Consider the following 12566-nt stretch of genomic DNA (forward strand, 5'->3'; position numbering starts at 1 on the left):
CCAGGGGAGAAGCTATTCAAGCCCGATCTGTGGTTGAATAACTTCTTTGAAGTGGAAAGGTGAAATTAGAGGCCAAATAGACCCATTATGCCACTTTAACCCCTTCATGACTGAGCTTGTTTTTAGTTTCTGTTCGTAAATGACGGACACACTTTTGACATTTTTGCTGTGTGATTCTTCCACGTCAGTAATATACTTTCTTACAAAGTGCACCCACACATATTATATATTGTTTTTTTAGAGGACAGATGGGGCTACATATTTATATCACATATGTGTGTCTAACGCCTCACTTAGGACAAATAAAATATAAAAAAAGAAGAGGAAAAAACGTAAAGAAAACACTTTTTTCCCAGTTTTGATTTGTAATATTTTTTTTACAAAACCAGCACAGCGGGAAAAAAAATGCAATAAATACATTCATTTATTTGTCCCTTATTTTTTTACACTTTTTTTTACACTGATTCTCAGCGGTTACCAGCCTTCTAGTGCAGCAAATAACTCGTCACGTACAGTGTACGTGACGAGTCATTTGGTCCCTTTGTGGCGGGACGTACAGTGTACGTCTCGCGTCACGAAGGGGTTAAAGATAACCTGGAGAAGTAAGATGTCACCAGCACACCAAAGAGATAAATCAAACGTCTTTCATTGATGCATATTGTCATAATTATAGCAACGTTCCGGGGCCACGCAGGGTCCCTTCATCCTGCTCAGTATGACTGGTAACCGTATGATCGTCATACTGAGCCTGACGAAGTGGAGCCCAAAATGTCGCTATGATTGTGACAATATGCATCAATTAAAAGACATTTGTTTTATTTTTATCTTCTGTGTGCTGGTGGCATCTTGCTTCTCCATTAATCTACGTGGCGCCATCCACCGCCATTTTAGCACCCATCATTAAGAAGTTTCCGGTAAAGAGTGCGGTAGGTTACTCGTTGGACTTCACAGAGAACCTGTCACCACTAATATACACTGTCACATAGGAGGCATTGTGAGCCCTCCTATGTGATAGCAATGAAGTAAAACAAAAAATGTTTAAAAAAAAGTTAAATAAAACAAATTTTATAATAAAAAAAGTCCCCGCCCCCCATACTAACAAACAAAATGTACAAAACATGTGCCAGGGTGGGAGCAACAATTCCAGAGGCCAATATTCAATGTTGCCTCTAAACTGATGACATGTAAGGCTTTTAAAGCCTCGCCTATGGACAATTTGAGGTACTGTATTTAGCGCCATTTCACGGGCGCACGCAATTGTTAAGCTTAGCATGTGGGGTATCTATTTATTCAGCACAATCTCATCTTTTATAGTTTACAAACAAAATGGGTATTATTTTGTGTTTTTGTGCACTAAAATTAATTTAAAAGAGAACTATGGGGTAAGTGTTTTTCCCCATAGTTCTCTTTATAGTCACGGGAGGAGATATAGTAACCTCCTCCCGTGACCCATAGCTCAATATATACCGGGTTATTGCCCACGATATACTGAGAGCGCCACAGCCGGGACGGATCCCGACAATACTGCTGCAATCCAGCCAGCTGCGTGAGTAACAGCTGGCTCTGCCTAACTAGAGGCAGATCCAGCTGTGCCCTCCCCCGTCCGTTCCTCCACTATGCGCTGGAGGATCGGAGAGGAGAGGGGGAATCCCTGCTGAGAGTGGTGACTGACAGTCACTGCTCACTGTAGGGAGACGATTGGGAAGTGAGCGGATCGGCTGCATGTTTCTGCTGCAAAAACCACATTGGCAGTGAAAGGGTTAAAAGGAGATGTACATAAGCAACCTCTGCAGATTAATATTAAACTTTATGAACATTCGATGAAAGGAAGAACCTTCATGATCTTGTTAACTTCAGGCACCCGGGAATTCTCTAGCCAGAGGGAGCAGAGACGGAAGATCCACATGTCGTGTTCCTCTCCGGACACCAGGCAGTTAATGTAGTTCTTTATAGCTGTACACAGAAAACGCATCCGGTCTTCTTTCAGAGCTGCAATTTCACTTTCATCCAGCTCCAGCTCTCGTTGTACCTTCACAGTATACCTGCCAGGCAAACCGCATTTTCAGTAAGTTATTTTGAGCAAAAACCACTTAGTAATTTGTATATTTTTAGGCAAAGTTAGTGATAATGGACAAGGTCAGGTTTCGTAGGAAAAACTCCCCCACAGCAGATCCTAACAATCTATACAGTGCTAATTTTGTCCCATTGCTTCGCAGAATTAAAAAAATCTTAGTTTATTACGTGGTTCGGCCATTGCAATTGATTGTCATTCAGTTGTTGCAATTTGATAAAGATAACTGTTTTACCAAAAATCTTATATATAATGCAAACCCTCCCACTTAAACTGCCATCCAATTTTTTCTGTACTACATTTGGGCCCATAGATCCCCCCAGAATCCAGCAACAGATACTCACGTTACCCAAATTTAATGGGGGGGGGTAGGAATGAGGACTCCCACAACCTGCTTACTGGTCTTCCGTGGTTCTCTTATTCACGTCTACCCACCCCACCATTGGCGAGATACTGAAGATTGCCAGAGCAACCCTTCAGTCCTGTACCCTCTCCCCTTTTTCCTCTCCTCTCACCCTTGTGATTGGGGACCCTAACTTTGCTCCTAATGTCGAGAACAGATACTTTTGGCGACTGTTGGGAGGCAATAAGTTCCGACTATTGGACTTATACACCAATTACTAATGGTCACCCCTAGAGGCCCTTAGAACTATGGTGGCTCCGCCTCTGGATTCTTGGATTGCCTTTCAGCTTAATTTTCTCCTCTCGATTTTAATAACTCCAACTCTAGATAGGCCGCTCACCAAGTAAGAGACCATCTGCAGAAACTGCCTTTTGACTAGACATACTATCTTCTCCACGAATTACAAATTCCTCTCTACTCCACTTCTTGACTACTACCCCCTTCCTTAAGAAGTCGGAGGTTGACTGGGGTCTTTCTTTTACTGCCAAACAGAGAGAAACTATATTTGACTCATAAAGCATCCATCGCCAATAAATGTCGGGAACAGGGCTACAAAACTATGTCTATGTGGTATAAAGTCCCTTATGTCTTTCATAATATTAACAAGCACTGACTAGAACCATGTCCTGTGTGTTTTGATCCTACTCAAAATTGCACCCATTCTGGGACTCTGTATGTGATATTGGTTTTGGTGGACCTGGGCCACAATACCCCAACAACTTGTCTTCCTTAAAAATATAGCACATCCTTGTCCATTTATTTGCTCAGTGCAGCAAGAGCATGCGTAGCAGTGCTTTGGCGTCAGCCGTTGGCCTCGTCCATGCAGCTTTGGTTCTCTAAAATGAATGAGGTATATCAAATTGAGGACATGACGTCTATAACATAGAGGAAAAATTTAGGAATTCATGGAGGAACTTGGCTCTACTTTAAGTCTACAGACCCATATCTTCTCACATGATGTTTTCCCCTGCCACGCAGCCCTGAACCTGTTGCGGCGTGGTGAGCCTAGCTTATTGCGGTGGTTGTTCTGGCAGCCTGTAGCATCTAGAAAACTTCAGTTTTCGAGATGCCACGGGGGCTGGTCCTGTTCTCATCCCCTCCTGTACTTTCCCTTTCTCTTGTCCACCTCGCCATCTGGCTTCTTTCGTCTCTACTCTTGCGAAAGATCCCTTTTCTCTCCTCTGCAGGCTCACCTAATGCTTTTCTTTCTCTATCAAGTGTGTATGAACAAATATCCAGCCCCAAAAGGGGTGGTTAAATAGCATATATATTTTTCTACCGTTATAAAATTTTTCCATATCGATGAACAACTTTATCATAACATTTATCCTAAGTAAGCAGTAGCTTAATTTTACATAGAGGCATTACCTTATAGTGTAGGAGACGTTAGTAAGGTTTTATTGTTAATATATATAATGGTGGCACTTTGCCTAGTTACTATTTTTGAGTTGTTTATTTCTGTACAAAGTGTGTTTCATAAAGACTTTTAAAAAATACTCTACTTCCCCCCTGTCCCTAACCTGATCTAAGCCTTAAACCCCCAGCCAAGAATGCTGGTAGGGGGTACAGGCAGCCCACCCGTACTAGGCCCAGGTCCCACCAAGTCAGCAGGGGGGCTCAGACCCGGCGGTAAGGCTATTATGTATGATTTCTAGTGGTCACATTATACCCTCCTCATCTGTGTCATTGTGGAGCACAGTGCCAATCGCAGCCCCTGCTCCCAGTGCACAAGAGCAAGCTGTTGTAAGTTATAAAATATGTCTGCAGGATATATTTGGGGTATTTTATTTTTATTATTATGCGGTTTATACTCTGTTGGACTTTTCCTGTTCATCTGTTTCTGGGATACAATAAACGCTACACTCTCTGGAAAAGAACCAAGGTTGTCTGGATATTTCCTAAAGATTGCAGATCTGACAGTTCTGAGCTCCGGCCGAAAGGACGGATTAGTAAGGTCTAGTAAGGTCTTGCTAATCACTAGATCACCAGGGATCATGCCTCCTCGCTGGAGATCTATAGCCACAAAAAGAATTTACTTTCTGGTAAACTTCACAGGAATACCGCAAAATAATTAAAAATAAACTCTATTTGTACACCTCATTTTAAAAACGAAGACCCATATAAATCACACAAGAATAAACACCCACCTGTTAGTCTGAACCTTGTGTTGTCGCATTAGTTCTACCTCTTGCTTGGCCTTTGCAAGCAATGCCTGCTTGTTTTCAAACTCTGATGACTTCATATAATTATCAATTCTCTGATATTGGGTATCCGAAAAACGAGCCAGTGAAAGGAAGGCCTTCATCTGTACCTTCTGCAGCTCGCCACTGCTTCCACTGCTGAAATCATTTGCAACTTCCACAGCCTGTAACATGAAAAAAATGTAATATACACACCTTCAGTTCTGTTGCTGAACACCGGCAAGTATACAGAGGTTAGATACCATAAGAAAATAAGAGTAATCATCTACGGCAGGTATCTCAAAGCAAATGGCCCGGAACCAGAAACATGTGGCCCACAGCCGGCTGACAGCAGCTACAGTCTGCATCTCTGTCGAATACAGCTGCTCCTGGTGGTGCCGACACTCAGTGTGTCAGAACTTAGTGTGCCCCCTGACAGCCTTCTGCCGGCCGAAAGGAGGGATTCGTAGGGTCTGCACCAGCCAAAAGGTGCAGACCGCACTAATCAACCACTGAAATACCAGGGAATGTGCCTCCTCCCTGCAAACAATGTAAGCAGGTGAGGGGGCTCTTTCTATTTTAAAAAAGGTGTGAGTGTATGTATTTCTGTGTGTGTGCATTTCTGTGTGCAGCCCCCCATGGGAGAAGAACATTTCTACAGTGGCCCCCAACTGAATTAAGTTTGAGACCTGCATACCTGCACAAGTTGTTTGGTCCTGCATACCTTTTATTTTGCTGTTCAAGGCATTGGCTGACTGCATTATGGTCAATACGACATTGACCTAGGTGTTACTATTTAAAGATATGTGTTCCAGATATATTATATATATCTATATATATTATGTATATCTATATATATTATATAAATCTATCTATTATGTGAGGTCACCAATCGCGAGGAGTTGCTCACTTTAAAAAACTTTCAAAATAGCCCGATTTTTGGGACACATTTAGCAAGTGCCTTTCCAGTGTTAGTAAAACTGGTAAATTGGTCTCAACACTACTGAACGTCTATAGAATGAATGGGAGAGAGACCCATTTTTTAGTAAATGCCATTATATGCATCCCTGAAGTAATTAAAAAATCTTATTGCTAGAATAAGATTCCTGAGAACAGTTTTAACAAATGTGATCATAGCCAAGAAAACCCAACAAGATATCGGCCACTGAAAAAGCCTAGCATGTAAGGCCACTATTCATACTGGAATATAAAGTGTACAGTCAGTGCCAAAATCCAGGTTACGAATGCCTGTTAGACCCTGTGTCCATTTTCACATGAAATCCAACTACTTCTTACCTTTTCTAGATAGTTCTGCATAATAACTGTAGGACTTGCCAGACATGTTTCAGAAAGCCAATTTCCACTTAACCTCAGGCACTCCACGTAAATCAGCTGAAGACTTTGGTCATTCTCAACCTTGACATGAAAGCACAAATCAGCTTCATGAAATGCCTTTCAAAGTATCACTTATATCAAGATATCAAGGATGCTGATGACACTGAATGACATACCTCCAAACTGTTTGATTCCAGCTTGTCTACCATTTGACTCAGAATCCCTAAAGCCAGACCCTGCTCCTTTTTAGCCCAAAACACTTGAGCCTCTTCTAGCTGCCATTCAGACACTATGAACTGTGTTGTGTTGTGTTGCTTAATCTGGAACATTGCCTTTTCTGGGAGCTAGGAAATAACAAACATCACACATTATAAACCTTACAACGTCTATGTTCTGATGGGAAGAAAAGACACATTTAGGAGAATGTCTTATTAAAATAAAGAAGGTAAGGAAAATAATTTTTTTGTCATGTGCTTTAAGCTCTAAAATAGCTCATGAAAAATAAGAGAGTTGGTGATGCTGTAGTATACAAAAATTTAGAAAACTGAATTTAACCGTGTTAGTGACGGAAGACATACACTGTACGTCCACGCCACTAAGTGTGTAAATGACTGATCACGTGCACTGTATGTGATTAGCTATTTGGGGCTGTGGAATGCTGGTAACCGCTGAGAATCAGCAGTTACCGTTCATTAACTGATGCCTCAGTATGGAGGCATCCATTATTAAAAGAGTTAAGCTTTTTTCTGACGGTGAGAGCAGAGCATTTTTTTTACAGCTCGTGTGGTCACTGTTTGACAGCTGGTATAGACCAGGATAAGGAAATCCTGATGTATACTTCTTTCTAAATGCTTCATCAACAGAAACATTTAGCTACATGTTTCTTATGCTGCAACAATGTAGCAGGCTTCTGATCGTTCTGGGAAGATCAAAAGACTTTAGTGACATCTAAGACCCCATTCACACCTAGCGACATACCTTTTGCAGCGGATCCGCACGGCCGGGATAGCGCGACTTTCGGGGCGACGTTCCAGCGACGATCCAGCGACGGTAGCGTGACCTTCCCCGTTGGGCTCCATAGAAAAAAAGCAAAATCGTGCAAAATCCGCAGAAAAAAGGGTCCGGTAGAAGCGACTTGCGACCGCGACGAGCGACGAGCGACATGGAGTTAAAACAGCTCCATTGAATAACATTGGCCGGCGACTTCTCGCAATATCGCGCGGCAAAAATGCGCGATATCGCGGCGGAAATCGCGCGACAATTCGCTATATGTGAACGGGGCCTAAACTGAGGGCTTGTTCACACCAAATGCAGACCAGATCTGTATGACTTTCTGCACACACAGTGCGGTGTGTTTTGCCACGTTTTTGACGATCCATTCACAATGACTGCTTGATATAATTAGAAATAAATAAAAGTGTAAAATGTTTTAATGTTTTAAAAAAAATAGTAGAAAAGTGTAAAAAAAAGTTTTAGATTTAAATATATTTTAATACTATCATTATTATAAAAATTAACCCCTTACAATGAAAATATGCAGCTGAGCTGCAGATTGTTTTATGTTTTTACCCTAAGGGGTTAATTCTTTTAAATTTAACCTCCTCATGACAGTGATGTTCAAAGTGTGACACTTAGTGACAGTGACATTGTATGCCAGGTGACCACTATTGGCTTTTAGAAAAAAATAAAATAAAATGTTAGCTTTTAATTTTAGGCTGCGAACTACAAAAAAATGTCTAAAAGAATTCTAATAATCATAACTGGGGTAAAAAGTGTTTTCTTTAAGTTTTTCCCTAATTTGTTTTATATTTTATTTGTCCTAAGTGAGACACACATGTGTGATATAAATATATAGCCCTATCTGTCCACTAAAAAACAGTACATAATATGTGTGGGTGCACTTGGTAAGAAAGTATATTACTGCCGTGGAAGACAAAAATGCAAAAAGTGCACCAGTCATTAACAAGCGGTCATGAAGGGGTTAAATGGAATACATGACAATGGTTAGTAAAAAAAAAATTAAAGGCAAATGGTCTAGTTCTCCTAAGGGTTCAGCTTGTAAACAGTTGTCTGAAAAGCAATGATTACAGCCCCAAATGGGCAAACCGAAGGTTTGCTTGCTGTAAACAAGCTGTTAGTAGGCATCAGTCGACTTTCAGCAAGCAATGTTTAAAGCCTGCTAACAGTTAGTGTAAAAAAAACCCTGAATAGCTACCTCTCTTTCCACCCACGCCGCTCAACATCGCTCCATGATTAAAACTGATCCTCAGGTGTCTACAGGAAAATGGACATTTCTGAGAGTGGAGATCTCTGATGTCCCCCGCAGCTCTCAATGGTTCCTTGCTCTGACTAATGCCATTACTGTATCCTATAGGGCAGGGGCGCCCACAATTTTACGTCTGAAGATCTACTTTTTAAATGACGAGCTCAATGAGATCTACCAACGAAAAAATAATCTGCATTCAGGGCCGAGAGGGGGCGTGGCGGTGCATTGCCTGTGTTCCAGTCCAGTGCGATCCGCAAAAATGCTGCAAGCACCATTTTCACAGATCGCACTGGACCGGAATGCAGGCATTAATGTGCCTGCGTTCCGGGGTGCAGGCGATCGAACTGTGGGGCGGGGGACATGGCTGAGGTGCAATTGACTTCAATACGCAGGGAGTCACTATCCAAACCACCCCTGCTATAGGGTCTCTTCAAAATCTGTCAAGGACTAGTCTGAAATCTTGTAAATGCTTGTTGTACATACCGCGTGTCTGATTATTATTTCCCAAATAATAATTAACAAAGCCATAGTCTTTGTCAACCTCAGAGGCAGTAAGGACTGATAATGCACTTACTCCTCTTTTGATTTCTAATGATCATTTCTTCTTAAAAAGCAGAAAGTAAACTGTAGTGATATGCAGCACATGCTGCGTTGCCTGTTAGTTACAGAAACCGTAGCCATGTGTATTCATTTCGTTGTATTTTTTTTTATGGTGTAGTTTTGATCCTGTTGGTTCTTTTGTTTTACTATTCAAGACTGAATGTGCAATGACAACGTAAAAAATATGGGGGGAAAAAAAAACCCAGAAATCTCTTCTCAGAATGTATTTTGTTTTATAATGTAATAACACACTTTCATATTTATTTGTGTCAGCCAGAAAACTTGATGACTACGTGAAGAAAATAATCTTGTCCACTATGATTTGTGGACAACTATCATATACAATAGCAGATGCAAACTAGCAATCTGCCGTCTCCAATGAGCCTGAGATTTTTTTTTTATCGTCTGATTTCAGCTCTTACAAGCTGATTAGCTCAATTTACTTTGTTTTATATGAACAGTAAACTCTCTGCAGCTTGCATGCTTTTGCACTCGTGCAGAAATAAATGTTGTTACACTTCACATGCCTTATCGCTTAGTTGATTGCCAATAAAAGAAGAATTCCGAGTGCATAATGGAAACATCTTTTGGCTCATCTATATACTCCTTCAAAATGAATGAAATAATCATCCAATTCAGATAGAGTGCCTTAAAACAATTATAAACCTAATTACCAAATTTTCATACAAGTTCACTGTTAATCAGTATGAAATTGCATTGTGTGATTGCAGATTAGTGTCGGGGATCTGCCAGACCGGTTTCCTTGCAGACCAGTCAGCGGAGAAACTGCTGGTGGTGGCAGACTACACTGTTCTCCCTGTGCTTGCGTGGATTTCCTCTGGGTAGTCCAGTTTCCTCCACACTCCAAAGACATACTGGTAGGTGAATTGGCTCTGGTCTAAAATTGCCCTGTATGTATGCGTGTGTGATAGGGACCTTAGATTGTAATCTCCTTGAGGGCAGGGAGTGATGTGATTTGCTGCGTAAATTGTTGTTGCGATGTAAATACCTGTCATAAAAAATATTTTACATTTTAATGCAACTCCAAAAGTTGTTTTTAATCTTTTTAAGTCTGAAACTTTCATTAAAAAAATACCACGTGTTATTGTCATGAAGGTCCTTGTTCAAGCACTTCCTGAGTGACAGCTGTCTTCCAATTGTGCTCCTGTGTTGTCACCCTGTCACATGTGCTGCTGAAGGGAACTATAGGAGTCTGAGGCGACAGTGTGCAAGCATAGTTTCATGTCCAGAGCAATGGTGTGCTGGCCACAGAGAAGAAAGGAGCCAGTCAGTAGCAAACAGTCTTTGTTATTTTCCTGCTTAAAGCTCATCTCCGGCAACTAAAAAAGTACGCTTACAGTGGGACTATCCCCACAACTGCATGTGTTGAGTGCCTGTGTTTGTCTAGGGGCTGGAGTAAAGCAGATTTACTTACCTGATCCACCCTCCTGCAGACTCCCTCCAAGCTGTTAGATTGGACTCCAGCCACTAGACAAAAATGAGCACTTAACCCTTGCAGTGTGGGGGTAACCCCGCTGCAAGGGTACTTTTTTGTTTTATTTGCCAGGACATGTGATTTAAAAGATTAGAACCGCAGCAGAGGTAGGTGGATAACAAGAGTGCATGTATTACTTAACAAATCTTTCCGCAAACAAAATCAGTTCTGATATGAATTTTAGCTTAGTATTTAGCTGTCAGCAGGCCCACTGTAATCATACTAGCAAATGTGGGCAGTAGACCTTCATGTGCTGGGGTGTGTTCTATGTTGATTTCAGCACCCATACCTGTGTGTTGCAGGCAGTCCTGGCAACTCGAGATAAGTCCACCAGGTGCCTTGTAAGGATATGTTTGAGGTTGTTCTGATTAGGGCCATTTATCTCCAGCATTGTCTCCAGGATGACAGAACGCAGAGCCAAGACAGGCTCCTGGAAGCCAAAGTCACTGTCTTTAAGGATCTGGGACTGCTGCTCCCACTTTGTGTACATGTCATTTAACTGACACTCAGTAACGGATCTAAAAAAAATATAAACAACATCACTTTTTAAACACATACAGAATTACCACAAAAGAGATAAATGTTTAGAGATGTGATAGGATACAAGCACCTTCTATTCTCTAGCTACACTTCTTCCCTGGGTCAATTGATAGCCTCCCATGGCTTCCAATACCATGCTTATGCTGATGACACCCACATTTATCTCTCCACTCCTAGCTCACCCCCTCCTTCTCTTCACAAGCCTGATATAACTCGTCACGTACAGTGTACGTGGCCAGTCATATAGGCACAAAGTGACAAGACGTACACTGTACGTCTCCCGTCACGAAGGGGTTAAAATATTTCCTCCTCTACGTATTCCCTCTCACAACTTCCCCATCACACTCATCAGCACTACGATCAACCCCTCCCATCAAGCCAGGGTGCTCGATGTTATCCTTCACTCTGAGCTCTCCTTTCAGCCCCACATCCAATCACTATCCAAACCTTGCCGACTCAACCTCCGAAACATTTATAAAATATGCCCCTTTTTAACAAACGAAACCACAAAGCAATCACTCCCTTATAATCTTTCGTCTCGACTACTGTAGCTTCCTCCTTATTGGCCTACCACTAAACAGCCTATCCCCCCCTTCAGTCTATCATGAATGCTGCTGCCAGACTCATTCACTTTTTCAACCATTCAGTGTCCGCCATCCCTCTCTGCCAATCCCTCCAATGGCTCCCAATTTCCCAACAAACGAAAATTAAAAATACTAACAACAACATACACAGCCATATACAACTCCACCCCAACCTATATCACCTATATCCTGTATAAATAATAATTATTATTATTACATAGTATTTATATAGCGCCAACAGTTTGTGCAGCGCTTTACAATATAAGGAACACATTACAATCACAATACAATTCAAGACAAGATGGTAAAGTGGGCCCTGCCCCTGGGGGCTTACAGTCTAAAAGGGAGGGGGAAGTGATGCATGAGGAGGTAGCTGTGTGGGGATGAATTGTTTGAGAATGTGACGGTTCAGTGGCTAGGTTGAGGTGGGATAATAACAATAATAATAACAATAGCTTATGCAGTACACTATATGGACAAATGTCTGCAGACACTGGACCATCACACCTATATGAACTGGTTGGATACTGCATTCTAAATTGATAGGCATTAATATGAGGCGGTCACCCACTCTGTGGGGAACAGCCTCCACTCTTTGGGGAAGTCTTTTCACAGGATTTTGGAGCGTCTGTGGGAATTTGTGCCCATTCATCCCAAAGAGCATCTGTGAGGTCAAGTATAGATTTTGAATGAGAAGGTAAGGCTCCCAATCGACATTCCAATTCATCCTAAAGATGTTCAGTAAGGTTGAGGTCAGGGCTCTCTGCAGAGGAATTAAGTTCCTCCACACCAAACTTACAAACTATTTCTCGATGGAGCTGGCTTTGTGCACAGGGACACAGTCATGCTTGAACAGAAAATACTTTCCTCAAACTGTTGTTACAAAGACAGAAGTGTACAACTCACAAAGACATAAGTGCACAATTAACTAAAATATATTTGTATGATGTGTATGAAAAACTGACAATGTGTTTCTGCATATTCACGCTAGAGCATTATTAATCGGTTGCATTCTGTTTTTTTCTGCAAAAAGTTCACCAGTTTGCCCACCACAGACGAACTTTCCCTAATTTCTGTGTGCTGAGCTGTGTT

At 41.6% G+C, this 12566-nt stretch overlaps 1 protein-coding gene across 1 annotated transcript in view; it reads right to left on the reverse strand.

Annotated features, from left to right (window-relative positions):
• Positions 1–12566, reverse strand: part of ATM (ATM serine/threonine kinase) — a 123538-nt gene that overhangs the window by 26246 nt on the left and 84726 nt on the right. The window contains 5 exon segments of the mRNA XM_018556235.1: positions 1835–2042; positions 4622–4839; positions 5951–6064; positions 6166–6333; positions 10640–10868. Coding sequence (XP_018411737.1) covers positions 1835–2042; positions 4622–4839; positions 5951–6064; positions 6166–6333; positions 10640–10868 — 937 coding nt within the window.

The sequence above is a fragment of the Nanorana parkeri genome, unplaced genomic scaffold (assembly GCF_000935625.1).
Source record: "Nanorana parkeri isolate BGI_ZX_2015 unplaced genomic scaffold, ASM93562v1 scaffold229, whole genome shotgun sequence".
NCBI classification, from domain to species: domain Eukaryota; kingdom Metazoa; phylum Chordata; class Amphibia; order Anura; family Dicroglossidae; genus Nanorana; species Nanorana parkeri.